General features: G+C 45.6%; 1 protein-coding gene across 3 annotated transcripts in view; it reads left to right on the forward strand.

Moving 5' to 3' along the window:
* The window catches only part of Fam78b (family with sequence similarity 78 member B), an 85,659-nt gene extending 66,715 nt beyond the window's left edge, over nt 1-18,944 (forward strand). For 2 of the 3 annotated variants that reach the window (XM_060364626.1, XM_060364627.1), the window contains exons 2-3: nt 6,899-7,824; nt 16,378-18,944. In XM_060364626.1, coding sequence (XP_060220609.1) covers nt 6,899-7,421 — 523 coding nt within the window. In that variant the 3' untranslated portion in view covers nt 7,422-7,824; nt 16,378-18,944. Of the gene's footprint in view, nt 1-6,898; nt 7,831-16,377 lie in introns of all 3 variants that reach the window. The other variant, XM_021642605.2, reaches the window with a different exon arrangement.
* The last annotated feature ends 7,119 nt before the right edge of the window (nt 18,945-26,063 follow it).

Raw genomic sequence — 26,063 nt, forward strand, 5'->3', positions numbered from 1 at the left:
GAAGCAGTGGGATTTGTGACTAATCGGTGACACACAGAGCCCTGGCCTGGGTCCCTGCTCACCCACCTCTGCCATGGCCCTCTCCCCAGCTCTGAGCCCCCCCCCCTCCACCTGCTCCACATCTCTTCTCTCTTCAGCCACCTGACAAGGACTAAGGCCAGATCCTGTCACAGTGGAGTTGAGAGGGTGAGGTGCTACACAGCCTGAAATGACAGAGAGCCCGAGACTCCTGGACAGGAAGCAGGTCACTCTCTTCAGCACTGGATGTAGGTGCCATTCTCGTTCCCAGAATGATAATTCCTTAGGCTCCACCAATGAAGATTAAAAGCAAAGATCTGAGGCTCTTTCTCACCAAGTTCCGCACAGTTAACTTGGCAGCTGTATCCCTTTAAAGAGCAAGCTGGACGCGGCAGCTGGACCACAGACTTTCAGCCCAGTGTCAGTACTGAGGGTGTTAAAGTCAGCTGTGATGGCGTGACATGGGCAAGGACTGATCTTCAGCCCCACACGGGAGAACGGGATGCTGGAGATCCTTTGCTTTGCCTGTGTTAACCCTGGAAGTTGGTGAATTTTGGAGAGAGAAGGCTTAGGTAAGCCTGGGTAGCTGGGGGGAAGGCCCTGGGGGGAGAAGGAGAGACTAATCATTATTCCAGAATGTCTCTCTATTTTAAAAATGCTAAGATGGCCATGGCAGTTTATATCAATGTCATCCATGACTGCTATTCTCATGTCTCAGGAGTCCATGGCTACTGAGCACCAAGGAGGCAGGTGATTTAGAATCAGACCTCTTTTCTGCCACTCAGCTCCCACCCTCCCCAGCTGGATGACTTTGAACAAGTTTCCTGTCCAACAATGCCACCCAGCCCCCACCTCCTCGATGGCCTCACGGAACTGGGAAAAGTAGAGTCAGCCCTTCTCAGAAACACTGCTCTGTCCAGCCCCTCACTCACACTGGGGACACAGGCCAGTGTCAGAGCGCACCTGAACCTTAACTCGGAGAGAGCTCATTTGAATGAAATGTTTAGCATGAGCCGGGTGGTTGAGATTTACCTCTTCTAAAAGAGAGGCAGAAAGCATGAAGGTTGCGATAATCGATGTTTTCATTATTAGGCCCATTGGCGGGTACATTAGCTGTGAGCTTTGGGTCAATGGCTGATTGTTTAAAACAAAAACACTGTTTATCACAGTGAAGAGAAGGGTTGTGGGAGAAAGCAGAGAGTGAGATTATAACTAATATTGGCAGCGAGTGGCATATTTAACAAAGCATTTGCTCACACGCCAACACTTTGTTTTATCCTTGTAATAACTCTCAGATGAAGGGATACCCAGAGCTGGTTTTCTTCTCATTTTACACATGAGGAGACTGAAGCTGATAGAATGATTTGCCAGAGGTCAGAGAGATCTTAAGAAACTGTGAACAGATGGAAAGGGAAAGAGAAAAGACTGAGCCTCCCAGAGTTAGACGGTTAAGAGATGAGGCAAAACCAGCAGAGGACCCTGGGAAAGAGATCTAAGCTAGGGAGGAAACAGAGTGTCCCACGCACACCTTGTCTGTGACACGGCATTCTGTCTGGGTAAAGGACACGGCAACAAGTATGGTCCTGTCTTCTTCATCCACGGAAAAGCTGGGAACTTGAAAGCCCGAGCCCCACTATGAGTGAGCTCGAGGATGAGGGCAGAAGGTCAGAAATCGCGAGAATACGTTCCCTTTGCGAACATTGTGCCTGTGCGCATGCTCGGCTCTTCTGAGCGACACTTCGGCCATATCTCTTTTCGTGTCGGTAATATGCTGGTGGCTCCCTCAGCTCAGAGTGGGTACCGGGTAGTAGCTTTTTGATGGGACCCTTCTTTCTTCCCTTCCGCCACCAGCCTATGTAAAGGCCCCACTGGAGACTGTGTAAACCAGGCCTGGTGGTGCACAGGTGTAATCCCAGCACTTGGGACAGGGTGGAGTGGAAAGATCAACAGTTTAGGGACATCTCAGCTCATACACAGCGAATTCTTGGCCAGCCTGGACCGCATGAGATCCTGTCTCAAAAAACGCACTATCTACAGTGTTCTTGCATGTGTTCCTACTCACCCTTCCTCGCTTCCCCTCCAGCACTCAGATTCTCCCTTTAACCTTACTGTTCCTGGCCCCACGGCCTCCTGTCCAAGTCCCACCCCCAAAGCCCATTATTCAAGCCACCCCTCAAGCCGAGGCCCTTTCCCACACTCCCTTTCCCAAGGCGTCTCTTGTTTCCTGGACACCGTTTCTTGCTGAGAAGGCCTGTCTGTATCTCCCACAACCCATTTCCCTCTGCAAAGCTTCCTCCCGGCCATTACCTTTATGGCCGTTACCTTTATGGCTGTCTGCACTCCCGAAGCTGGTGGCAGTTGGGAGTTTGTGCTACTCATCTTCCTACTTTGCTACATGGCGGCAAAACATGGTCGCTGAAATACGTCCATGCTTATTAATTCACTCATTGTAACAACGTTCGGTACAAGGTGTGCAGCTATCCTAATAATAGATTCTAGATGAATAATAGACATTGGCTTTTTTTTTAAAGCGAGCATACATATAGAGTGTAAAGCTATGATAAAAGATTTTGCTGTGTACAAATCCTACCAAGCCCCACAAATGAAGACATGAAAATTATTCAAATTCAATATTTAATCATTCAAGAAGCAGTAAGATTTTAAAATATATTTTATTTTTTAAATATTTAAAATATATTTTATTAATTTTTATTAATTTTATTCTTTGAGATGCATACCACATATTTTGATTATACTCACCCGTTTCTACTCCCTCCTGGGTCTGATTCCTCCCATATCCAGCCCTCACTTCCTACCCTTTTTCCTAACTTCATATTGTCTGTGTGTGTGTGTGTGTGTGTGTGTGTGTGTGTGTGTGTGTTTAACCTACCGAATGCAGTTCATGGTGCTCACAAGATCATTACTGTGGCTCCATTCAAGAAAAGTTACGCTTTAGTTGTATGCCAACTATGTACTGGGTGCTGACTGGAAAATAGATAACAGTTCCAAGGAGATAGACATCTAATGGGGAAAGAGACATAAAAACTATGTTAAAATATAATCTGACACCCGTCAGTCTGAACATATCCATAGGTTCGTGGAAATACAGGTCTCCCTATGGGGGAGTGACTCATGGTCATTCTCATTCTCAGAGGATCAGTGGCTAGCTCTGGTGAACTTTTATTAAGAGGAAGAGTGGTGTGGGCAAAGGGTGAGGCAAGAGTAAAGGGCCATGGTAAGAAACAGCATGGTATATGGTGTCAGAGAGGACAGGTCACAGTGAGCCAGGTCTGTGCTGGGAAGGACCTTAAGTTTCATGCTATGATCGACCCAGTGATTTCCGTGTAAAGGAGCCTTAAGAAGTGTTCGAGGACTTGTGCAGCCTGCGGGATGACCTGGAGAGAAGTCAGCATAGGATGCAGAGACCAGTTGGTAGATAGTGACGGTAGACCGTTCAGCAGATGCCAACAGCTGGGATTAAACGGAAGCAGTGAGAGATGCATGGATACAGGAAGTAAATTCACGCATGACTCGTGGGGCAAAAGTCACAAGATGCTGCCTGGTGACTCTGTGAGCTGCGATGGTCTGTGGGGGGTGGGGGAAGAGCCAGATGTGGCCCTCACTTCTGACATGAAAGGCTGGATGCAGCAGAGAGGAGGTCAGTTTGGACCATGTGGAGTCTGAAGGGCCTCCAGCATCCTCTTAATGGCCACTGAGGGACTCTGGAGGCATCTATTCCTGGAACTTTGCAAAGACCTCTCTGAAAGCCATCTTATCTTCTACATAAATTAGAAATTAGTTATGGATTTTGTAGGGAAGCTCTTTCAAACCACTGCCTTGGAATAAATCCCTAATATTCATAGGAGAAATAAAGGTATGATACTTTTCTAATAGAAAGCAACGTCCCCTTTACTGGATATGTCACACTGAATTTGGTGGTTTCCTAAGTTAAGCCACCTCTCCATGATATAGATAGAGGGAGGTAGATACTGAGTCCATGGGGCAGGGGGGGGGCTGTGGGAGAGATCACACTTTGCAGTCAAGCAATTCTAAATCAGAGGCTACAACTAGACAGAAGTGTCTAGTTGTAGCCTTCCAAGTTCACAGACCCGAGGCTACACTCAGCCAGACACACCCTTACTATGGTGTGGTGGCTAGGAAGCTCTGGATATTTCAGTATTCCAGAGACTCCTGTGAGACAGGTCTCTTCCTTCTTCCTGAGTCGGGCACACTTGTGCTCCTCATTATATCTCCATGAGTGAGAAAACCTGGAACTAAACTAAGTTTTATCATTTTCCAGCCAGACTGACCTCTAGACTGTGGGCTCATGTGCCTGCCCTTGGCTTTGGGAAGGAAGATGAAGGCAAACTGTCAATGGTAACGTAGCTGTAGTTGTCAATTACAACGTAATTGAATTGACCATCAAGACAGCCAGTCCTGGAAAGGTCAGCAGTGTAGTAGAGTAAAGAGTGTTTGAGACAAAACTCTCCTGATTAGAGACACCACAGCTGGCTGTGGGAAAGGCACAGAAGCAAGGCTGCCGTGGCACTGCTGAGAATGACTGTCCTGCAGTCAGTCCCTCAAAAGGTGTCAGAGTGCTTGTCCACTAACCAAAATGAAGACTGGGGTTTTGGAAATAATGTCCGGTGACAGATAAATTGTCTCGGCCCCTTATCTGGGGCACAGTGTTTCCGGTGTGGTCATTTCATGAACCTAACAAGCAGAGTAGCCAATTGGTTCTCTGCCACGCTGACTCGTGCATAATCCCATTGCATTCAAACAGCACACACTCCTTTCTGCACAGTAAGAAGTGGCATGTGCGTGTGTGCTTATGTATGTCTATATTTAGGTGTATGCGTGCATGTAAAACAACATTTGATTTTTTTAAAAGAGGCCATGAATTTGAAAGAAAGCAGGGACAGCTAGATGGTAGGGTTGGGAGGGAGGAAAGGAGAGAATGTAGTTATATTACAATCTCCAAGTGTGTGTGAGAGAGAGAGAGAGGGGGAGAGATGCAGCTCCAGTATGGTAGTAAACACTTTCAGTCCCAGCACCCGGGAGTCGGAAGCACACAGAGTTCAAAGCCAACCTGGTCTGCATAGCAAGTGCTGAGACAGCTGGGGCTATAGAGCGAGACCCTGTTTCAAAATCAAAAAAGAAAGATGGCAGCCGCAGCGTGACCTGGGCTCTCCGCCCAGCACAGCACACCAGCGTGTGCAGTAAGATGAGCTCCCTTTGACTTTGCATCAGGTCAGTCTCAGTTACTTAGCTTCTGCCAACCGTAATACGCTACAATTATTCTCAGCAGTTATCAAGGGCATGAAGACAAGAGAAAAGCCTCTTGCAGCTGTGGGCTCACCTCCTCCCCAGGCGGTCCAGCCCTCCCTTCACTTATGATGAGATGACTGGCATAGAAAGTACCGTAGGGATAGGCAGAAGCCACAGTTGGCGTTCCCTAGTGATGGTGGGCATGCTGAGACATTAGTAGTATGAGCTCACGTGCTGGCACTGTTTCTACCCTTTGGATAAGCCCTGTGGGATCTTTGTCATCTCTGAGGGGGAATAACTTCATAGTAAGCAAGGCCACCACCTCTTGGCTAATAAATGGAGAATTTGCCGTTCTTTAATTACTTAATTCTTAGACTTATTCCCAAGCATTATTACCACTCTTGGTTCCAGGGGTAGAAACATGTAGAATGTCTCTATCAGGGCCCAGTCAGATTCCCCCATGGATATCCTAAGGGCTGTTCGCTAGATTCCCTGGACAACACATGTTTCTTTGACTCTCGCTTCTTCCATTACCATGTAAGGGTGCTTGGAAGCAGTATAGATGTCGCGGTCAAAATCACAGACTTTAGAGGAAAACAGTCCAACTTCTTAGGGCATGGAATCTGTAGGGCACTTGATACATACCAACATTTTTAAACCTCTGTCTTCTCATGTGAAAAAAAAGAAAAAAGAAAAAAGAAACAAAAGCCAGTTATAGCGTGGAATCTTTTGAACATAAACAGTGATGACAGAGTACTTTACATAGTGGTTGGGGTGGGGGAGTAATTGATCTGTAACTATCAGTCATACCCATTATGATCATCATTCTTATCTGCAACATCCCCTGGGAGGAGATACATGGAATGTTCTCCTGTGTCGTTCTTTGCAAGGAAGAGTGGACAGGTGCTCAGAGTAGCAAGCTCACAAACAAGGCAGCGCAGCCTCCAGCCCGGACTCTACGCCAAGCGGAAAGCAGCACGCGAGGGAGTGTGCACGCTGGCCTGCAATTTCCACAAAGCATTTTAGCTTTCAGAAATGACCGGGGGTCCATCTCGGGTTTTCTTCGTCTGTGTTTTCTGAGTGCTGGGTTGGTTTAGCGGCAGAATTTAAAGATTCCATGTGGAGTGGAAACTTCATTACTTTGGCTTCTCTAAGAAATTAATGTGATGTTGAGCTTCACCTCTTCTGCCCCTCCTTTCCTCCTGATACCTCCTTTCAAGTACATTAAATTTCTGATCACCTCTTCCCAAGATCTCCCCAGGGAAGTACATCTGCCATGGGTCACCCACCCCTATACTATCTGTTGCCTTCACCCCAGTAAGTTGACAGCTATTTGTGATCTCACCACTATTTTTTGGGGAGGAGGGGCTGTTGTTTTCCATTGGGTCATCTAGACTTTTATTTAACTTATTTTAGCATTGCTTTTTTATTTCATTTGTTTTTGCTCATTTACTCTTGGTACAGCCCAGTACAGGACTTTCTGACCTAAACTCCCCCTCCAAACTTGCCATCTTTCCCAGTCTGACGGTGTTATTAAGTGGTGGGCATGCCTCCGAGCTTTGAAGAAGAATTCAGCTTCTTCTCCCCTTGTGCACCCCTTATGCTTCTCCAGGTCCAGCTGGGAACTGCCCGACCTGAGGGAAGGGAGAGTGAAAGCCATCAGTGACTCAGATGGGGTGAGCTACCCATGGTACGGGAACACCACAGAAACCGTGACCCTCGTTGGCCCCACCAACAAGATCTCCAGGTTCTCCGTCAGCATGAATGATAACTTCTACCCCAGCGTGACGTGGGCAGTGCCAGTGAGTGACAGCAACGTGCCACTGCTCACAAGGATCAAGAGGGACCAGAGTTTTACCACCTGGCTGGTGGCCATGAACACTACCACCAAGGAAAAGATCATTCTGCAGACCATCAAGTGGAGGATGAGAGTGGACATTGAAGTGGACCCTCTTCAGCTGTTGGGGCAGCGGGCCCGGCTGGTGGGCAGGACTCAACAGGAGCAGCCCCGGATCCTGAGCCGGATGGAGCCCATCCCCCCTAACGCACTAGTGAAACCCAATGCCAACGATGCCCAGGTCCTCATGTGGAGGCCCAAGCGGGGGCCGCCTCTGGTCGTGATACCTCCTAAGTAAAAAGTAGTCCCAGCTGTGTGTGGGACACAAGCCACTGAGGCACACAGTGGGGGTGCCAAGGGTGGCAGGAGCCAAACTGAGTTTCTGAGCCAAAGTAGACCTCCTGGTTTGCCAGCCTCCGCAGCTGCTTGTGAAGAGTAAAGCTGCTCCTTGGGTGGTAGAACCATAACCCTTAGGAAAAGCCCCTTCCTCTTAGGAATAAAGAAATCACTGATCTGACAGACTTGCTGTGATTACCATGCAAGTAGCCATATTTTGGAGCTGACCAGGACAATTCTTTTATTTGAACTACTGACCATTTCTTTCCTGTAAGATGCAGGGGATGGAAATGAAACTAAACAGTGCCTGTGGCAGATGCTGCTTCCTAGCCAATCAGAAGCAAGAGTGAAAACATCCACGCCAGGTGTTCGTAAGACAGTCCCCTTGCGTGACTGGAGGGTGCTGGGGAACTGGGGGAGAGATACCGGGCGATGGGGAGAGCAGAGGAGAAGGTGTCACTGCAGATTGATATCAGATATTAGCCGATGGCCAGATAATCAGCACATCAGCATGCTTGCCGGAATGAGAGGAACGCGTAGGAAAGCTGGAATGGTAGTGTGTGCCCCGTTGGCATCATTTGAGGGAGAGCCGGCCTGGGAACTGTCCATGGTGCTGGCACCAGCAGCCCCCAGTGGAGACTCACCACTGTCCACTCACCTGTTTCCAAAGAGCTTGCTCACGCTAAGTGTGTTAGTCACAGTGTTGGATATATAGTTCCTGTTGTTTGTGGTAACTATGGCAGTGGGTCCCTCCTGAGTTTTTAGTCACTCAGCCTGCGACTTTGTTTACAGCCACTGATTCCCATCACCAGCACTCACATTACAAAGATGTAGGAGCCTCATGTTCATGTAGGGTTCCGGGAACATCTCAACAAGGGAGAACGAGACCTGCATTTTTTTTTTCAGTCTCTGAATTGTTTGGGCACAGGAAAGGCACACGTCTGTGCATGCACGTGTGCTCACACGCCAGTGTTCAGAGAGAACAAGTCTTGCCAGTAGTGCCTGACTAATCATCGACAGCCTTTAAACACACGTAGTACGTACACTATGTCTGTGTAGGTTAACTTCAGCTACACTTACAAAAATTCAACTTTAACTGCCTGTCGGTCTGTAGGAGGGAAATGGTTCAGGCTTGTTTTAGGGAAGGTCTGGGCACTCCCCTCAAGCAAGCATGCGTTGCCGAGATCCAGACAATAAAGGTGGGAAGCAAATGTCTCTTAGTCTGGCAGTGTAAAACTTTTTAAAGTGTTGCCAGTATTTGCAGTGGTAAGATTTTCAACCCTTTCAGCCTGGATCACACACCCCACCCAGGAAAAGGGAAGAGCCTTCCCTTGTTATTCCAAACAGGGATGGTTGTGGGGTACAGACCCTCTTTGCTCAGAAACTCCTCGTGCAAACTAAATACAGCATTCTAACAGTGTCCTACTCCGAATAAGTAAATTCTTCAAGCCTAAGTTCAGGAGTGAGCGACTCCAGGTCCAGAGCCATTATACAAATCCTGTCATTGACTCCAAATCTGCCAGAGTTTGGGGACAGAGGATGCAAACCGGGGGGAGGGGGGCTGGTTCTTTACTTTTGTTTGACATGCACTGTAGCCTGATTTCTTTCGTGCTGTGGCCCAGAGGATGCTGCTCAAATTACATAGCACTGACTTCACACCCCAACCATCAGCCCCGCTCTCATGGATTAGTTATTGATGGCAAGTTATTTATAGCAACCCGCTAATGGCCCATTGGTGGGTTGCAGAGACTCTATTTAGAACTAATTCTATTTAGAAATAATTCGGCTGTTGCTTTTGGATTTCTCTGTCCCCATGCTTCCCTACTTTTTATGGCAGAACTGACCTCAGAGAGCTACAAGCTAAAGAGGAAAGCTGCTTATTTTCAATGCCGACCTCAGAAGGAACACTCTCTCCCTCATAATGAATTAGATGCCATTTTCAAAAGATTTGGGACAATGGATGCTGATCTTGGAATCCAAGCCATGTAGCCCTGCTTTAAGAAAACCTAATTTTTTTTTTACATCTAAAATTGTAGCAACCGATGAATAAGAAAAGAATTTATATTAAAAAAAATCCCATGGAAGGTTTCAGTCTTTAAATTTCCTGAGCACATTAAGATATGACTCACACAATTATATTTACATATAATAAAGCTTTTCAAAGGCCTGTCTATGCTTATAAAGCAAGGTGCAGCATGCTTACCTAGACTTATTCCTCCTTAAAAAGAATCACTTCAGATTTTTTAAAATAAATTACCTCAGAGCAGTTTCCTGGGGAATGATGTAATAAAAATCGAGGGGGGGAAAATCTATGAGAAAGGGCTTATAACAGCGAAAGGCACTATGCAAATACGCACTACCATTGTTTACTTCTGTGAACTCTGCAGCCGGGTCTCTCGGTTCTGAAATCAACCTGAGGCAGAACACTCCATTGCCCAATAGCCAATTATGTTAAGGTTGTCATTATTTTACAAGGAGATGACACTCCCCCCACTATCTGTGGATCATCACCTTTTAGCTTACTCAGGAGATTGCCAAGCAAAGGGCTCTTTTAGATGAGAGAATTAACGTTGAGATCTCTGCTGGGGTCCCCTTCATCACCCCCATCAGCCTCCATTCCCTTGAGAGTGCACAGCCTGACACCACATGACAGCAGTTTCAAAGGGGCTTATTATGAGCCTTTGGCATTGGCTGGGTGGTCTCCACACTATATTTGGATTCCATACATGCACATGGTTTCTTACTGGCACAGGAGTTTTATATTGTCTGATGAAAGAGCATTTCATCAGATCTTAAGTCCTTAAATGAGGTCACCTTTGAGACCTTCTAGTCTCTATGATCTCCAAAGAAATTGAAGCCCATTTAAATTAGGTCATCTATTCAGGATCACATACCTAATCAGCACAGGCCGACATAAGGCCCAAGTCTCCCAGATCTCAGCTTACAATACAGGCACATTACCTAGGACCCAGGGTCTTCCCTTGTCTCCAGCCAGAAACATTGCCATTGTTCTGAAATCATTCACCCACAAATTAATTAGCCTAGAAATTAAAAAAAAAAAACAAACAAAACAATTGTGTCCAGAACCCCTTTGTTATGATGTCAGAAAAATGAATTTTCCAGGTTGCTTTCTCTCTGTGACAGCTATTTTGATATTGAATCCTTAATCTTTGTTCTCTGCTGCATGCATAACACATCCTCAGGTCATTGCTATGGCCCACAACACATGGGAGGCTAGAGGCTAGTCCCCTTTCTGCTTTCCATTCAATGAATCATTTTAGATCCACCATTCCTCCCCACCCCACCCCAACCCCTGCAACAAATACCTCAAAGGCCAAAGTCATGTTCTAAGAAACAATTTTGCATAGTAAAATAAAAGAGCAATGGTTTATAAAAGATTTTACCAAAGGCCTCCACATGCATTTTCTCGTCCAGAGTTAATCTTATGAGGGGTGTCAAACGATGATGGTTGTGGTGTTGCTGTCCCCATCTTACAAAGAGCAAATTGAGACTGAAGAGGTTAAATGACATGTCTGCAGGCAATACAGAAAACCGCCAAAAGCCAGGATTCAAACTGGGCCTTTTGGCTCAAGCCCCCATGTTCTTTTTCTATATCGTGCTTTCTATATCGCTTCTGTATCGTTTACCCCCCAGCACAAAGGAGAAGAAAGAAAAGGAGGAAAGCAAGTCAGTGTCACCTGCACAGTCATGTGACCGTGCTACCAAATGGAGTCATTAAAAATGAGAAAATGAAAGCTGTTTCCCCCTCCTCAAAGAACCTTGTAGTCCCCAGGGAGGCTGGTCCAGAAAAATGGCTGTCAGGGACAGTGGGGGAGGTGGCTGCGGTGAGGGGGAGGTGGCTGTCACTTGTAATTAATGGAGTAGGAAAGCTGTTCCCCTGGTCTCTGAATCCCTTAAACACCACAAGTACAAAGACGGGCAGGAAGCATGCATCCCACAGCTGAGGTCCCAGCTGAGCACTGCCTTGCCACCCGCAGGCCCTCCATGCACACACAGGAGCAGCCCGTGGGGCGAAGGCCGTGGAAACAATGGCTTCCCAAGGCCTTCGTGGCACATTGAACGTTCCTGTTAAGAGCAGAGGGCACAATTAACCATCACTAGACTCAGTTCCCAACTGAGTTGCAAAGAAAGATATAAACACATACACACATACGCACGTGCACGCGCGCACACACACGCACACACACGCACACACACGCACACACACAAAGACCAACCACACTCACACTTTCCAGGCTGAAAAGAAAATTAATCAAAAGCCCAATGAATGCCTGAACTCTATAATTAAGCCTAAATGATCCTTAGATAGAACAGGAGCTGAGTGAACAAGCTCACTGAGCAAGCACACAGATATTTTTACCCCAGAGCCTTATTGCCATTAATTTCTTTTGAGATCTTGAGTACATCTGGTCCTCATTTCCCTGGGAGGACGTCTGCCCACAGAAGGCTTCACAGTGAGTTGCCAGTTCAGTGACAGCCAAGATTCCATGACCATTCCCAAGTCCTTACATAGTGTGATCACCCAGGCCATCACCAGCCTCGGTAGGCATTGGAGTGATCTCTGACACACTCCAGAGTGTCTCAACTAAGTGTTGCCTGATAAAAGACATTGTCAGATCGGGAAAACATACTGGGCTGGAGCTGGTTAGTGGACCCTCAGGCTCCATCAGCTTGGAATCCCAAAGCCTCAGTCTCTCTGAAGTGAGGGCCTGGTATCTGGGAAGGTTGGGGAATCCCTCAGCACTCTCCAGCATTAGCCAGCAGGCTGAGAGAGGCCTATACCCAGGCAGGGACAGAAGAGAGAGAGAACGAGAGGAGAGAGAGAGAGAGAGAGAGAGAGAGAGAGAGAGAGAGAAAGAGAGAGAGAGAGAGAGAGAATGACACATTGTTCTGTAGGTAGCTAAAATTCTAAGGGGCCTTTAGCAGGGGACAGTGGCTGAGTGTCAGGACAGGGCCAGCTGGAAAATCCCAGCACAACTTGCTGGGTTAAAATGGCCACAATAGCCATCTTATAATAGCTGCATTTTCCTCATTTTGTGCTCATGTAGCAGACACAGAGGAGAAAATATTATATTCCAGTCTGCATGGGTCTCTACTGGCCTATCTGCCCTACAGTTTTGGCTGGGGCCTTACAGTTTACAAGCGGCTTTACAGACATATCATCTGGGAGCAAAGGAAGCAATTCCCCTAATGCTGCACATGCACACACACACACACACACACACACACACACACACACACACCAGGCTACCTCACAATGATTCAGGTATAATTGGTTAAGGTCCCTCTCTCTGCATCTGCCTCTATTGACCCCATTCTCTGTGGTCTCTCTTGGACCAGCTACATAGTTTTCTTTGAGAATGTCCCAGTCCCTTTCCCAAGCTTCAGACTGTTCCTTTCTCTGAGCTGGGCTGAAGGGTGCTCTCTGAAAGAACCTACTGAACTCTTCTTTCTAAGACGTAATGGGGCCAGGCCTCTAGGTGGCGGGCCACGTGGCTAAGCATGGAGCCTCTTTTGCCTCTAGGTCCACATTTGTCTTCGGCTTACCTAGAAAATGTGGCTCGATCCTTAAAACAGCTGAGTGGTGGTTCAGAAATATCCAGGGAAAGTTAAAATACATGTCAGAACTGCACAGTGAGGAAAGAAGAACCAAGACAAGTGCCACACAGGATTGTGAGAGATAGAGACAGGGCTATGAGGTTATCTAAATGGCAGCATTAATGAATCTGGGGCTGGATGAGAGCCAGCATTGCTGTGGCAAGGAGATAAAAAGGACGGAATGTGTTGCTACTTGCCAAGCCCGGGGCGAAGGTGAGCCAAGCAAAGCACCAGGACATCAAGAATTTAAGAAAGTGCTCACTCTTGCTTGTTTCTGAAGAGCAAGCCTTCTTGGTGTTTGCCTCAGTGCCTGGCTCGCCTCCTTTCTCTCCATCCCACTTCACATCTATCTCTTATTCTCTGCTTTCCACACAAGAAGTGCAGAGCAGGGAAGGAATCACGGGATATTGCCAAATGCTCATTCTTCCAACAAGTCTTTCTGTGGAGTGCCTCCTACATACTTGGCCAAACAGAATCCTTGCCCTCAGGGGGACAGTGCTCACAGGACTCTGTAGGAGACACTCACTACCACTGTGAGGAAGCCCTGGTCTTTGGAAAGTGTTTCAGTCACCAATCACTCTACCTTTTTGAAGAGACTTGTCCCCCTCTCTAGTCCCTAAGAGTGGATAAGTGGCAGGGCAAAAATTTCTCAGTCAGGCTCTTCTAAAGAAAAGCAGGGAACTCCTGCAGCCCCAACAGATCATACCCTCAGCACTTCGGTGGAAGAGACAGCTGGTTCTCTCTCCATCTGCTGTGGCCCCTTTGCCCCACCCTAGAAACCAATTAGAATATTCCACACAGACGTGATCCAATGAAATGTTAATTGTAAAAAAATAAATAAATAAATAAATAACAATAACGGGAAAGATAATATGTGCACCTCAGGCTGAGAACTATTTCATTAAACTGGGCTTTGAAAGCAAGACAGCCAATTAAATTATTCCTCACTTCATTCCCTCACGTACCAGAAACTATGGGAAGCTATTACTTCTAATTAATTAGAGGAAAAAAAGACCATGTGCGTGCTTATCGGAAGAATGGAGGCAGAGACACTTCCCCGCCTGTCTCTTTATGCTCACACACTTGCGCATACATGTACATGCTCGGAGGGACACACACCGGAAAACTTAAAGGCTTTCTCTCCTAAAGAATTCCATGGATCTTAAACAGCCAAAAAAAAAAAATTCCTAGTCCCAAGAGCCACGCAACAAAATCAAAGGATTCTTTCTTTGAGCACATTCATGAGAAGGGAAACGGAACCCTTTCTATTTAAAAGAAAAAAAAAACAGCTTTAAAATCAGTTTAATTACAAATTTTCTGCAGGAAAAAAAAATGGTGGTGTCTTACTGCCTTTAGGAAAGTAGATTATTTTCCACACAGTCCTATATAGTAAACACAGTGTTTATTGGCACAAGTTAGCCTGGGGAACAGGGGATTTGAGCTCCTGAGACCGGATTTTGAATTGATGTCACACTGACCTTCGCTTATTTATCTGTGATACAAGAAGGAGGCCCCTTCTCGGTGCCGTATGCACCCCACAAAGTATTTAAGCCTATGGGAGCACTTAACAGAGAGCCGTGGGCTGCCTGTGCCTCGCCTTAGGAAAAATAATGGGCAAAGGCCAACCATGCAGTTAAAATATTTTCTATACAAAAATTATATACCAAAAGCCTCACTATTATAAAAGTAATAGCATTAATGTGCTAATGGTATAAGGATTAAACTATCAGCGATAATGAAGGACGTGAGTGTTAAGGCAGTCTTCTTCTTGGTGATGGGACTTTTATACCTGAGTGTCTGTGTGGTGTGCTCTGTGAACATCCGGTAGATTTCAGCTCAGACCTCTGAACACATGCTTACCTTGTGCTCAACCTCCTCCCCTAATTTGCCATGTTTGTCCCTCTATGCCATGCCAGGTACCAAGGGCTGGTACGATCGGTACCTCTGACCCATTCTGACCAATCGCGTTTCTGAGGAAACAGGAACTGGCATCTACAGATGCCAAAGAGTACAGATGCTATTCTGGTGAGCAGGGTGCACAGAGGACTATTTTCTAAAACATATTTCAGAACAGGTCCCTGTCTGCGTACGTAATGGGTTTATCTTCTAATCTCAGAGCATCAAGACAGGTTTATTTAAATCTACATAAATGTTTTGGACTTTTCTTCCTAAAACTGAAGCCATATATATAATCATAAAAAGGCAATGATGTTACTTAATGTGGAATTGCAAAATATATATATATATGTGCCAATAGCAATACTGTAAGTCAGTCAAGCGTCGAGCACACACAAAATCTAGACAAGGGCTAGGGAGATGGCTCGCTGGGTAACTCACAGTACAAGCATGGGGGCTTGAGATCAGATCTCAAACGCCCACCTAAAAACCAGGTGTGGCAGCATGCCCATACAACCCCCATGACCAGGAGGCTGACAGAGAGGAAGATCACTGGCTAGCTTGCTGGCTAGTCAGTTCAGGTAGACTAGTGAGCTCCAGGCTCAGAGAGAGATCTTGTCTCAAAAAATTAAGGAGTAGAATTACTGAGAAAAACCAATATAGACCTCCAGCCTCCACACATACACACACACACACACACACATATGTACAAATACACACACACACACATGCCTCAAATAAAAATATTCAGGAAAGAAAAGGAATCCCAACATAATGGCTTTACTTCAGAGCTGCTTCTTTCTTGCATTCAAAAGTACTTTTGTTTTATTTTTAAAATTGGGTTCACCCACTTTTTTTAGGACTTCAGGTGTTACATAACGCAATATATATAAGCCCCCCCCCCCCCAAAAAAAAACTGCTATATATCTTCCTAAAGAAAATCTGATTGACAGCTTCAAGTTGAATATATAGACACACAGTCAAGAAGGAGGCTTTGACAGTGTTGGCATGGGCCAATGACAGAAAATCCTGGCTACACCAAAGGGCTCCAGGCAGTCGGGTTCCTGCAAACCTCTGTGCCTGGGATACTGAGGAACGGTGTCTGACATTCCACCCATTTCATAGGTCCTTTTGTGCTTTCCTAAGGGACTGAACATACAGGTGACTTGCAATCCTTTTATATTGGTTTAGTTTTTAACCTTTTAAGAACAGATGAAAGTTACGGACCTCCTTTATAGGAAAAAAAAAATGCACATAAAGATGCTCAAGGCCTGGCACGAAATTTAAGCTGTTATCCATTTGAAAAAATGTACTTGATTATGGACCCCTGCCCGTGAGGAGTGGTGTCTCCTTGGCCGCTGTCTTAATGCATGCTGTTTACATGTTTCTGTGTTCACATGCAGGTCTCCTAGTACTACGAGGCAAGCCCAGCAAGCAGAACCACATGGCAAGACACCGAGGAGGAGGAGATGAGCAATGGCTGGCGGCTCCAGAAGCTGATGCCCTGGACAGCTGTTTTCCTATTTAAAAAGAGTGCCATCTTGCCTGTCTCCTCACCACCCTCCCGTCCTGTGACCAGTACCTCCTATGCCCATGGCATGTGTCCAGCCAGGCCAGCTGGTTGGCTCATGGGGGAGCGTTGTTGAGGTAGAAGTTGTGCCTGCTGCGCCTTTTGTGTGTGGAAAGATTGAGTTCGCCTAGACCTCCTGCTCATCCCCTCCCTCCACATGAAGCCTCCCAAGGACAAGGCTGGTCATCCTGGACTGAAGAGACCCCCCCACCTGGCCCAGCCCTGGCTCCCAAGCTTGCCTTCCCACCCGCACTTTCGGGTGGGAACAGGGAGAACATATATCTCCCCTTCTCCTCTCTCTTCTCGATGTGGATAGCCAATGTCAATCATCCCCTGCAGTTTCTCTAAGGTCTTTGGTCTAAGGCAACTGTTTGCCCTACCATGGACAGGCTTGGTGCCTTCAAGATGACCAAGAGCAGCATTTATATCACCAGGATTGGTGGAATGAGAGCATAACTTCTCCAACAGGGCAAAAGTGGTGTATGTTGTTTTACTGATTGTTTTATTTATTGGTATATACACCAATTTATTTATTTATTTATGGAATCTGTATTTATTATATCGCAGAAAATCTATTTCCACCTTTCGAATATCAGCCCCAAATTTTTCTTCTTGGCCCCAACAGAGCACAGTAAATGATTCCTCTTTGAAGCCACAAAAAAAAAAAAAAAAGAGGGAAATTCTTCTCTTCTTCTCCCTAGTCCAAAATACTTCTACCCTAGCCAGATTTTCAACCAGAAATGGGATCAGAATCTACCAGATAGTAGTAAGCTGTGCAGTCACACAAACCAGCACGGGCTATGCTGTTCAGACAGAAACACTTAGAGTCTTCCAACCCCTGCTTTTACTCTGTTTTCCCATCCACTCTTTCACAAACTCATGCAAGACTGACCACTGACTCCAGCCTGACTGTTAGGACTGGGCTTCTCATTCCGCTCTGGAATGCTTGACCCCAGGTGCACATTAGAATCTATGCTGGCCGCTTAAAACCGCCTGCCTGCTTTCCACCTCAGTGTATCCATAGCAGAGTCTCTGTGGGGCTGAGCAGCAGTAGTCTTTTTAGCTGCCCCAGATTACTCTAACTTGTAAGTGCAGTTGATAAAACAAAGAAAAAACTTCTACCATACTCTTCATTCCCACCCACCTCCAAGATCCTGTCCTCTGGGTCCCCATTCCTCCAGTCCCTTTTTCTCATTAAACCTTCCCCCGCTGGCACCATCAACATGAGCAGACCTCAAAGAGGTGACTGTCCCTGGAGCTGATGCCTGCGCTTGCCTCTCTAGAAGCAAAACCTTGTCCCTGCCCAAGTTCGCCTTGCACCTGCACCTCCCCCATAACACATGCCTCCCTCCAAGAGTTCAAAGGTTACAGGTTAGTCCTGTCTTCTGCATCCCAATCTCAAGACAAAGCTCATTCCAGTCTTTATAACCCTTGGGTTGGATGTTTCTGCAAAGCAACATGAATTACCTGAGGGCCCCCTGGTAACAGGAAAGGTTATCTTGCCCCCCAAACAGTCCCATACCCAACAATCTGATCACAACCCCCTGGCATCCAGATCATAGGTGACTGAGAAGAGACTTCTCACGCCTCATGTTGACAAGTTCTTAAACGATGAATATAAGTGAAGGTGTGTGTGTGTGTGAGTGTGTGTGTGTGTCACCTTCATATAAGCTAGATGGATCTGTGGAGATTCTGAACTTCAACTTTATAGTATTGACCTTTACCCAAAAACAATCAAGAACTTAAGCTGTCTTTAACTCAGTAGATTCACTGTGCACCTTTCCTCAAAGGCCCAAGTGAATTCCATAGTAGTGCTTCATACAGAATGGTGTAATGCCTGAGAGCTGTCGGGCGGGCCTTTTAGAGAGTGTATATGTTGTATGCACAAGAGAGTTCTCCAGCATAGAAAGTGTTCATTTTCCTAAACAACCTCCAGCATCTAAGCAGGTTCCCAGAGCAAGTAGGTTTCTCCTGCATTCATAGTACCATGCCTTCTTGCCCCATTAATCAGACTATCCTGCACCAAGTCCCATCTCTCAGGGTCCTGCTCTCTGATAGGCAACAGTTCAGTCAGTGGGTGCTAAAGAGTTGAGCGTCACACTTCTTAGGTGACATTTACCTTTTAATTGGGGCTATAGACAATGCCTTAATCTGAAGGAGTAGCTTGAATGCTGGGAATTTCAGGTGCAGAAGTGGGCCAGTAAGAGAGATTATTTTTTTTCCTCAGGAGGGCATTTTAGAGCCTCCCTTCCCCCACACCCATCTTTAAAGTCAGCTCATAAGTACATGAGCACAAGCAAGCACACTTACCTATGTCCGCATCCCATAATTTTGGAATACCTCCCTTGCATTGGCCCTATCTTTAAAGATTAAAAAAAAAAAAAAAGTTTTTAAAATGAACTAGCTAAATTAATTTAAACCTCATTGGGACATGCAGCCTATTTTTTCACCGGCCACCAGCCATCTGGTCTACCCTACCCTGTTCCATTTCCTTCCTGCTCCTTCTCTTTTCAGCTACTGGCCTATCAGTTAATTTATGTGTATATGTCCTCTCTGAACCCTCATTGCTTCCCCTAAATGTGTTTTCCAACCTTGAAATTGTGTTGTTTTGGTGTTGTCAAGGACAGAAGTGGAGGCTAAGAGCATGAGCATGTATGTGTGTCACTGAAGACAGAGAAGCCGGGTATTCTGCTACAGTTTGAAGAATAACGCCACAAAGGAAGAGATGAAAGCTGGCTCTGCAGAGTGCCTTAAAAATGACTTTAATTAGGAAATTCTGAGTTGTCAGTCTTTGGATGTTACATAAACTCAAATGGATGTTGCATTTCACTTCTCTGGGATTAAAAAAAAAAGTTAAATACAGTATGTATTCAACAATGACAACTACTCTTTCTCTTTAATTTGGTCCTTAAAGATTTAGTAGCAAGGAGGTAGGGGATGTGCTCAGGGGGTAAGTGTACTTGCTACTCTTCAAGGGGACCAGGGTTCGGTGCCCAGTACCCATGGCAGGTGGTCCACAGCTACCTGTCACTCTAGCTTTAGGGGATCTAATACCCTTTTCAGACCTCTACAGGTACCAAAGAACACATGCTTACACACACACACACACACACACACACACACACACACACACAGAGGAATGGGGAGGGAGGAAGGGAAGAGAGAAAGGGGGAGGGAGAAAGATGTGCATACACATAACTAAAATCATTTTGTTTATTATTCAGTGCCCATTTTTATAAAACCAAGGTACATACAAGCTCTAAGATGTGCAGAGGACAGACACAAGAGTCAGGGCCTGCATATTTAGGAAAGCTCCACCAACGAAGGACACATACATTGTCCAGTGGAATCTTTGCCACCTAAGGAGCTAACCCAAAACCAGTTATTTTGGAGCAATTGAGTTCTTGAAGGTAGTTAACTTTCTGCACTGTTGCCTTCTCTCTCAGAGAACTGACTTTTTAAAGGTCAGATATCCTCTAAGCAAGAGTGTGAGAAGGGCAGAGTAGGTCATGAGGCCCTGGTGCATACGTGAATTCTGGGAAGTCAGTATAGTTGGGAAGAAACTGAAGCCCCTAGTTCTACCAGGCTTGCTCCAACACCTCCCCACCACCTGCCCCTCAGTCCTCCATTGCTGGCTGGTTAAATAGCTGCTCTAATCTGGCTAATAACTGCTCTCTCTCTTAGTCAAATCTATTATGGTTATTTTCCACAAGAGGCATGACCCTTCTTTGGGGCCAGCAGTTTTAAGAAGACTGAGAGTCATTAATTCATATTCATCCTCTCCGTCTCTCTCTCCCTCTCCCTCTTCCCTGCCACATGCAACAAAATAGCTAGGAGACACAGAAACAGAGAAAAAGAAAATAGTTTCCACTAACTTCCATCACACCTCTGTCAGACACAAATCATGAACTCAAATGAATGAGGGGATACTTTTTAAGCAACTGTATTAAACTAAGATAGCCCCACCCTCCCAAGTCAGCAGAGTAATACATGATCAACTCTGTAAAAAAGCAGTTCCACGGAGTTTGTAAGCAATTTAGAAAAGGTAATCCTACATCATCCCCATCAGAAAGCATGATCCGAAGTATGCCATCCATGAAAGGACACTTGCTGGGGATGCATAAGACCATAGGTTCAATTCCTAGCAATACACACACACACAGAGAGAGATATACACACACACTTTAAAGAATATTTGTACTTTTTTCTAGTCCATTCATCTTTAAGCAATCAACAGTGACCCAGCATTACCAAGCCCATGTAGCCTATATATGTTTATATCCAAAGTTCTACTGTGAGAATGAGGGTTAGAGAAATGTAGCAACAGTTGAGACAAACTGAAAATATAAATGGTATTTGTAGCCCATTTTTAAAGCGCTAGAAAGCTTTGTGTTGAGTTCTGTGATGACTTGTGAGAAGGAACAAGTATATTTCTGATTTTCAAGAAACTAAACTGCCATCTATTGAAAGAAGACACTCGGGGACTCAGAGGCAGAATACTCAACATGAGGAAATGGCATAGCATGCCTAAATATCTTGAGTTACAAATATGATCATATAAAGCATGTTACATATTAATTACCGAAACCCTTCTATGTTCTCATAGCAAAAAAACACACTGATGAATCCCTTTCTGAAGTTGCTCTATTCACTCACCACCATTTTCCCCAAAACCTTGTGTCCTTAACCCTTTTCAGAGAAAGAAAAGCAACAAGCAGAACACATAGGGTCCAGCCAACTGTATCTTCCCTACACACTGCCTGAAGTAGGACAGTCAGGATAGCATGGCGGTCAGGATACCCAGGACACTAGCTGAGCATGCCACTAGGCCAGTCACAAAGTACAAGATGACAAGAGGGCCAGGACTTGAATTTCATGAAGTCAAAAGTTTGAGCCCTCCCAATGACCTCACCATACTTCCTAGGCCCATGAGAGACCCTACTGTCCTGCCCAACTCCAAACCTTGGGAAGATGAATTGAGATGACATTTCTTGCCTCTCAGAAAGTCCCAGGCAAGTTAATCCTTTCTCCCACACCCAACAGGCTCCCCTTCTCCAAGGGATCCTACATTTGCATAATTAAAGACTTCTGTTGTGATCCACAGAGCAAAAGGATCCTCCTTCTATATGACGACCATCTAAACAGACAGAATCTATCCCTCCAAGAACCTCTTTTTTAGTGGGAAGTAAAAAAAAAAAAATCAATGCAATTAGAAAATCATATACTAGAAAGTATGGGAGGGAAAGAAAGGGCAAATAAGGGGAAGGAAGGGGACTGGGGAGTTACTTCCAGGTGATATACTGTCAAATAAACTTACTACTAAGAATGACTCTAGCCTCCTCAGCCCCCTCCCCCTTAATCTCTTCAGACATGGGCCTCCTAGTCCATGAAAGCCTCAGCTCTACACATTACAGATTCCAAAGCAGAACCAAGTCTATTGCCACTTATTGTGGCAGGAACCCATGAAGACTCTGTTTACTGCAGCTGAGAAAGAGAGCAAGCGACTTTGTCAAAGTCACATATCCACTGGGTGTTAGCAAGGATCCCAGAATGACTGCTGTGACTGGACTGCTTGATTTTTTTTTTTCTCAATACAGTGTAAAAAGCGCAAGACACAATTCGAGAACTGAGACACTGGCTAGAGATAGAGCTCAGCGGTAGAGTGTTAGCCTAGTGTTCTAAAATCGAGAGTCTGGATGGTTTCTAAAGAGGTGTATAAAACATGGATGGGCTCCCTGCAAACATAAGATAAGACAAGATAAGAAATTCCAACATGAATTATAAGGCACAGAACAAATGTGAGGCTTTGGGGCAGCTCCGCAGGCTGTCTCAAAACGCCACTTAACCTACTGTCTAACTGAGTTATTAAGTAAGTAAATATAATTAAAGGGAAGCTGCCTTTATACACACGATATACAGTTCCCAAAGCAATCCTTAGTCAAGCTGGAAAAATTAAAACAGTATATGTTTTCTGTCTATAAACTAATTATCTGATTCACATGGACTCAAAGCAAGCCCACTCCCAAGGTGTTTTCTAAAAGTATGTGCATAATTGCCCTAAATATATTGTGGAAGCACCAGAGCATGTCCCTTTTTATGAGCCTCAGCTCTTTCCACAGCACCCAAGAGCGAAGAAAAGAACATTCACGTGTGACAGTTCCCTGAAAAGTAAGTGTAGCTGAGATTGAATGCAGTATATTTTTACACGACCCTGCCTTCTCTTTTTTCACTCCAGTCATCGGAGTCCTGTTATGCTGAAAGGAAGCTGGTTCCAAGTCCATCCGTCTCAGGTGCTAAATAAGACAGCCCTGCATCTGGGAAGGCTTAAAAGAAACAAATTTGAGGAAGAAAAACCAATTCTACTTTCTGACAGGATCTTGAAATTGGGCTAGCTTCTCTGAGAGAGAGTGTGTGTGTAGCCTTCAAAAAATTACATTATAAGCTCAAAAACAAACAGACACACACACACAAACGTGAAAGCAACACACGAACGTGAAAGCAAATCTCATCTTCACATGAAGATTCTGCCAAACATCACCTGCTCTTTTCTCCCCAAAATCAGTGCATTGCACTCTGGACCAAGGAAAGTCAACTTCATCATCATCCTGCCAGCTTGGGGATGTACAAAAAAGTCTTTGCTTCCCTACTCGGGTTTCTTCTTGTCAAAATTCCAAGAGAAATGAGAAAGCAAGCACACAGATGCCAACAGTGAAAATAAACAAAATAGAAGAGTTTCAGGCAGAAAAGAGCCCCAGGACAGAGAAAGAGCAGAGGTAAAAGGTGGAAATACTCCAGGAACAAGCAAACGGGGAGTGAGAGATGTCATGGTCTCCTAATCAGAAGATCATGTCCCAGCCTAAGATAAAATGTAGTTCAAACTTACTCTTTCCTCCCAGTTCTGGAATTTGTCTTTATCTCAGCTCAACAAGTCTGAGCTGCAGCAATTTCTCTCTCTGGGGAGATTGTCTATGTTGTTTTCTGTTACTACGGAAAGACACAGAGAAATGGGCTCCAAGTGAAACTGTTGGTGGCTTTTGTTAAGTTTTCAAGAAAATAAAGAAAATGTTTCCTGGTGGAGAAGCTGAGTTTTCACCCTTCCAACATCTTCCTCCCACCCAGAATGGAAAGCCCTTAAGGCACAGACAAACACAGAAGACAGGGAGTTGGTCTCTGGTCTCAGGTTAACGAGGTTAACACTGGCTCTGTCTTCTAAATTCTAAGGCGTTAAACTGATATTTCAAGATGTCTCATTTTGGATGTGAAATTCCCAATGTCTTTGCCCTCCTCCCACCCATAAACACCACTGAAGATACAGTGAGTAATAAGCCAACTCAGAATCAATAGATTGCCAAGCTCATCCACATCCCTGCTTGGTCAAAGACTGGTGGGCCCCAGCCCTACCTAAGCTCCTTTCTATCTTCAGACTCAGAAAACTAGGGCTCTTTCTGCCATGGACAGTGGGCTCTGAAGCTGGATCAGCCTTCTGGGTTTTTGGGTGTCCTTCTGAGGCCCTGAAGTAGCTGAGATACCACAAGACCCCCAACCCTAAGAAAAATCCCCTCACCTGAGTCGGTTGTAGGATGGTTGATTTTAAGGAAACCCGGGCCGGCCTGTGCTGTCTCCGAAGAAATACATCTCGAGGAAAATGTATTTCTTTTTTTTTTCTACCCTAGCCCTAATCCCACCTGGTATTTTTCCTCCTCCGTGGTATCTCTCCTCCTCAGTCTAGCCCTTCACACTTTGTTCCTGGGAATGTTCCCACAACACGGTCCTCATTTCCCTAAGACAGGAAAGACTGCTAGGAAGTCTCAGAGTTGACAGAATGAAAATTAGAATAATTCCCAGGTGACTAGTCCGGGAGGAAGAGCCATTCAGTAACCAGACAGTCTGAATCAGAGGGATGGAGAGGAACAGAAAAGAGCCAGTGCGCATGGAGCACACAGGCTGGTACCGCCTCTTCCTGGCTGGCCAACTAAGTGCCTTTTAGCTGCTGACGTCAGGCAAGCGGAAACTAGCGCTTGGGAACACTGGGCCTGGGCGCTGGGCCTCTGATCACTACCCTGTTGCTCCATCACATAAGGAAAATACCACCCCATAGAGTAAGATGTGTAAAAGGAACCTTTATTCTCCTGGTCCGGTCGTTGCCTGGGAGGCTTACCGCCTCCATCTTCTAACCTAGGCCTAGTCCTGGAAGCGTCTAGCCTCCACACAACCGAACCCAGGCATAGAATTTTTCAGCCTCTGAGGCTTACTGCTTAATAAGCTCACCGTTTCTTGTTCTTACTCAGCTCTGGGCTGACTCGTTCAATTGAGCTATTCTGGCTCAAACTCCTCTCCCAGCTGACTTACTCAATCTGGCTTTTCTCTCGGCCTCTAAATTGCTCTGCTTGGCTTCAAACTAACACTAGCAATCTGTACAAATCTTCTGGCTCCTTCTCATTCCCTGGCTCATTTTGCCTTCACCTGTGTCTGGCTTGTTCTCTCTTCAACCTCTCTGTATATCTTTCCTGATAAAGCTACCTCTTTTGCTTTCTGTATTTCCCTTTCCTCTCTTTTCTAGTGAGAATTGGGTATATCCTATTCTGTCAAATCTTCTCTGATTTGACATTTTTTCTACCACTCAATTAGACATCACTTTCAAACATGAGTGCTACCTTCTACAAACTATCTTTACCATTGTTTGGTGGGGGGTGGGGGGAGGAGGGATTAAAGGCTTGTACCACCATGCCTGGAACTAAGCTTTTCTTTATCTGAAACTTGCTCTATACCAGGCTGGCCTTGAACTCAGATCTGCTTGCCTCTGTGTCCTGGATTAAAGGCATGTCTGTATTCCAGCCAGATCACACAGACCTAGAAGATCTTTGGATGTAATATCTTGCCGGCAAGATCACACAGAACTAGAAGGCCTTTGGATGTGCTCTCTTGGCAGAACAGCCATGTTCCAATTTAAAATTCCTCTACAAAGATGGCTCTCAGAGAGCAATGAGAAGAGGGATGTTCAATTCAAAAACATCAGCAGGTACCCATTATGCAGGAGTACAAAAGAAGAGTGCCCCACCCAGCCTTGCAGCACCAAAGTGAGACTGTGGCCAGCATCTGGTAGCGGGATTTGACACCCGAGTAAAGGACCATGGGCCTTCGAGTCCAGAGGGTGTTGCCTGGAAGCCAGGCCACGGATTTCCCAGGTAGTCTCCCTTGATGTATAACCAAGACCCAGCACATGTCAGCAAACTTGCAGGTGAGCCTTCATTCCCATCATTTAGTCCTAGAAACAAAGGACCCGTCGCTTTCTTTACCCGACAAACATGGGACACATTTACTGTGCAACAGAAAGGGTTCTGGGTGCCAGGGCACAGGAGCGGAGAGTCTGCAAGCTCTCCTCGGGAGCTTGCATTCTAGATGGGATTCTTAAAGGTGAAGTGTTAAAGGAAATCAGAACAGCATAGGCTATGCTGGTGGTAAGGGCTTGAAAGGAAAGGAAAGAAGAACGTGGAAATTGATGCTGGCCTAAAACAATGT

The sequence above is a fragment of the Meriones unguiculatus genome, chromosome 11, assembly GCF_030254825.1.
Source record: "Meriones unguiculatus strain TT.TT164.6M chromosome 11, Bangor_MerUng_6.1, whole genome shotgun sequence".
Lineage (NCBI taxonomy): Eukaryota > Metazoa > Chordata > Mammalia > Rodentia > Muridae > Meriones > Meriones unguiculatus.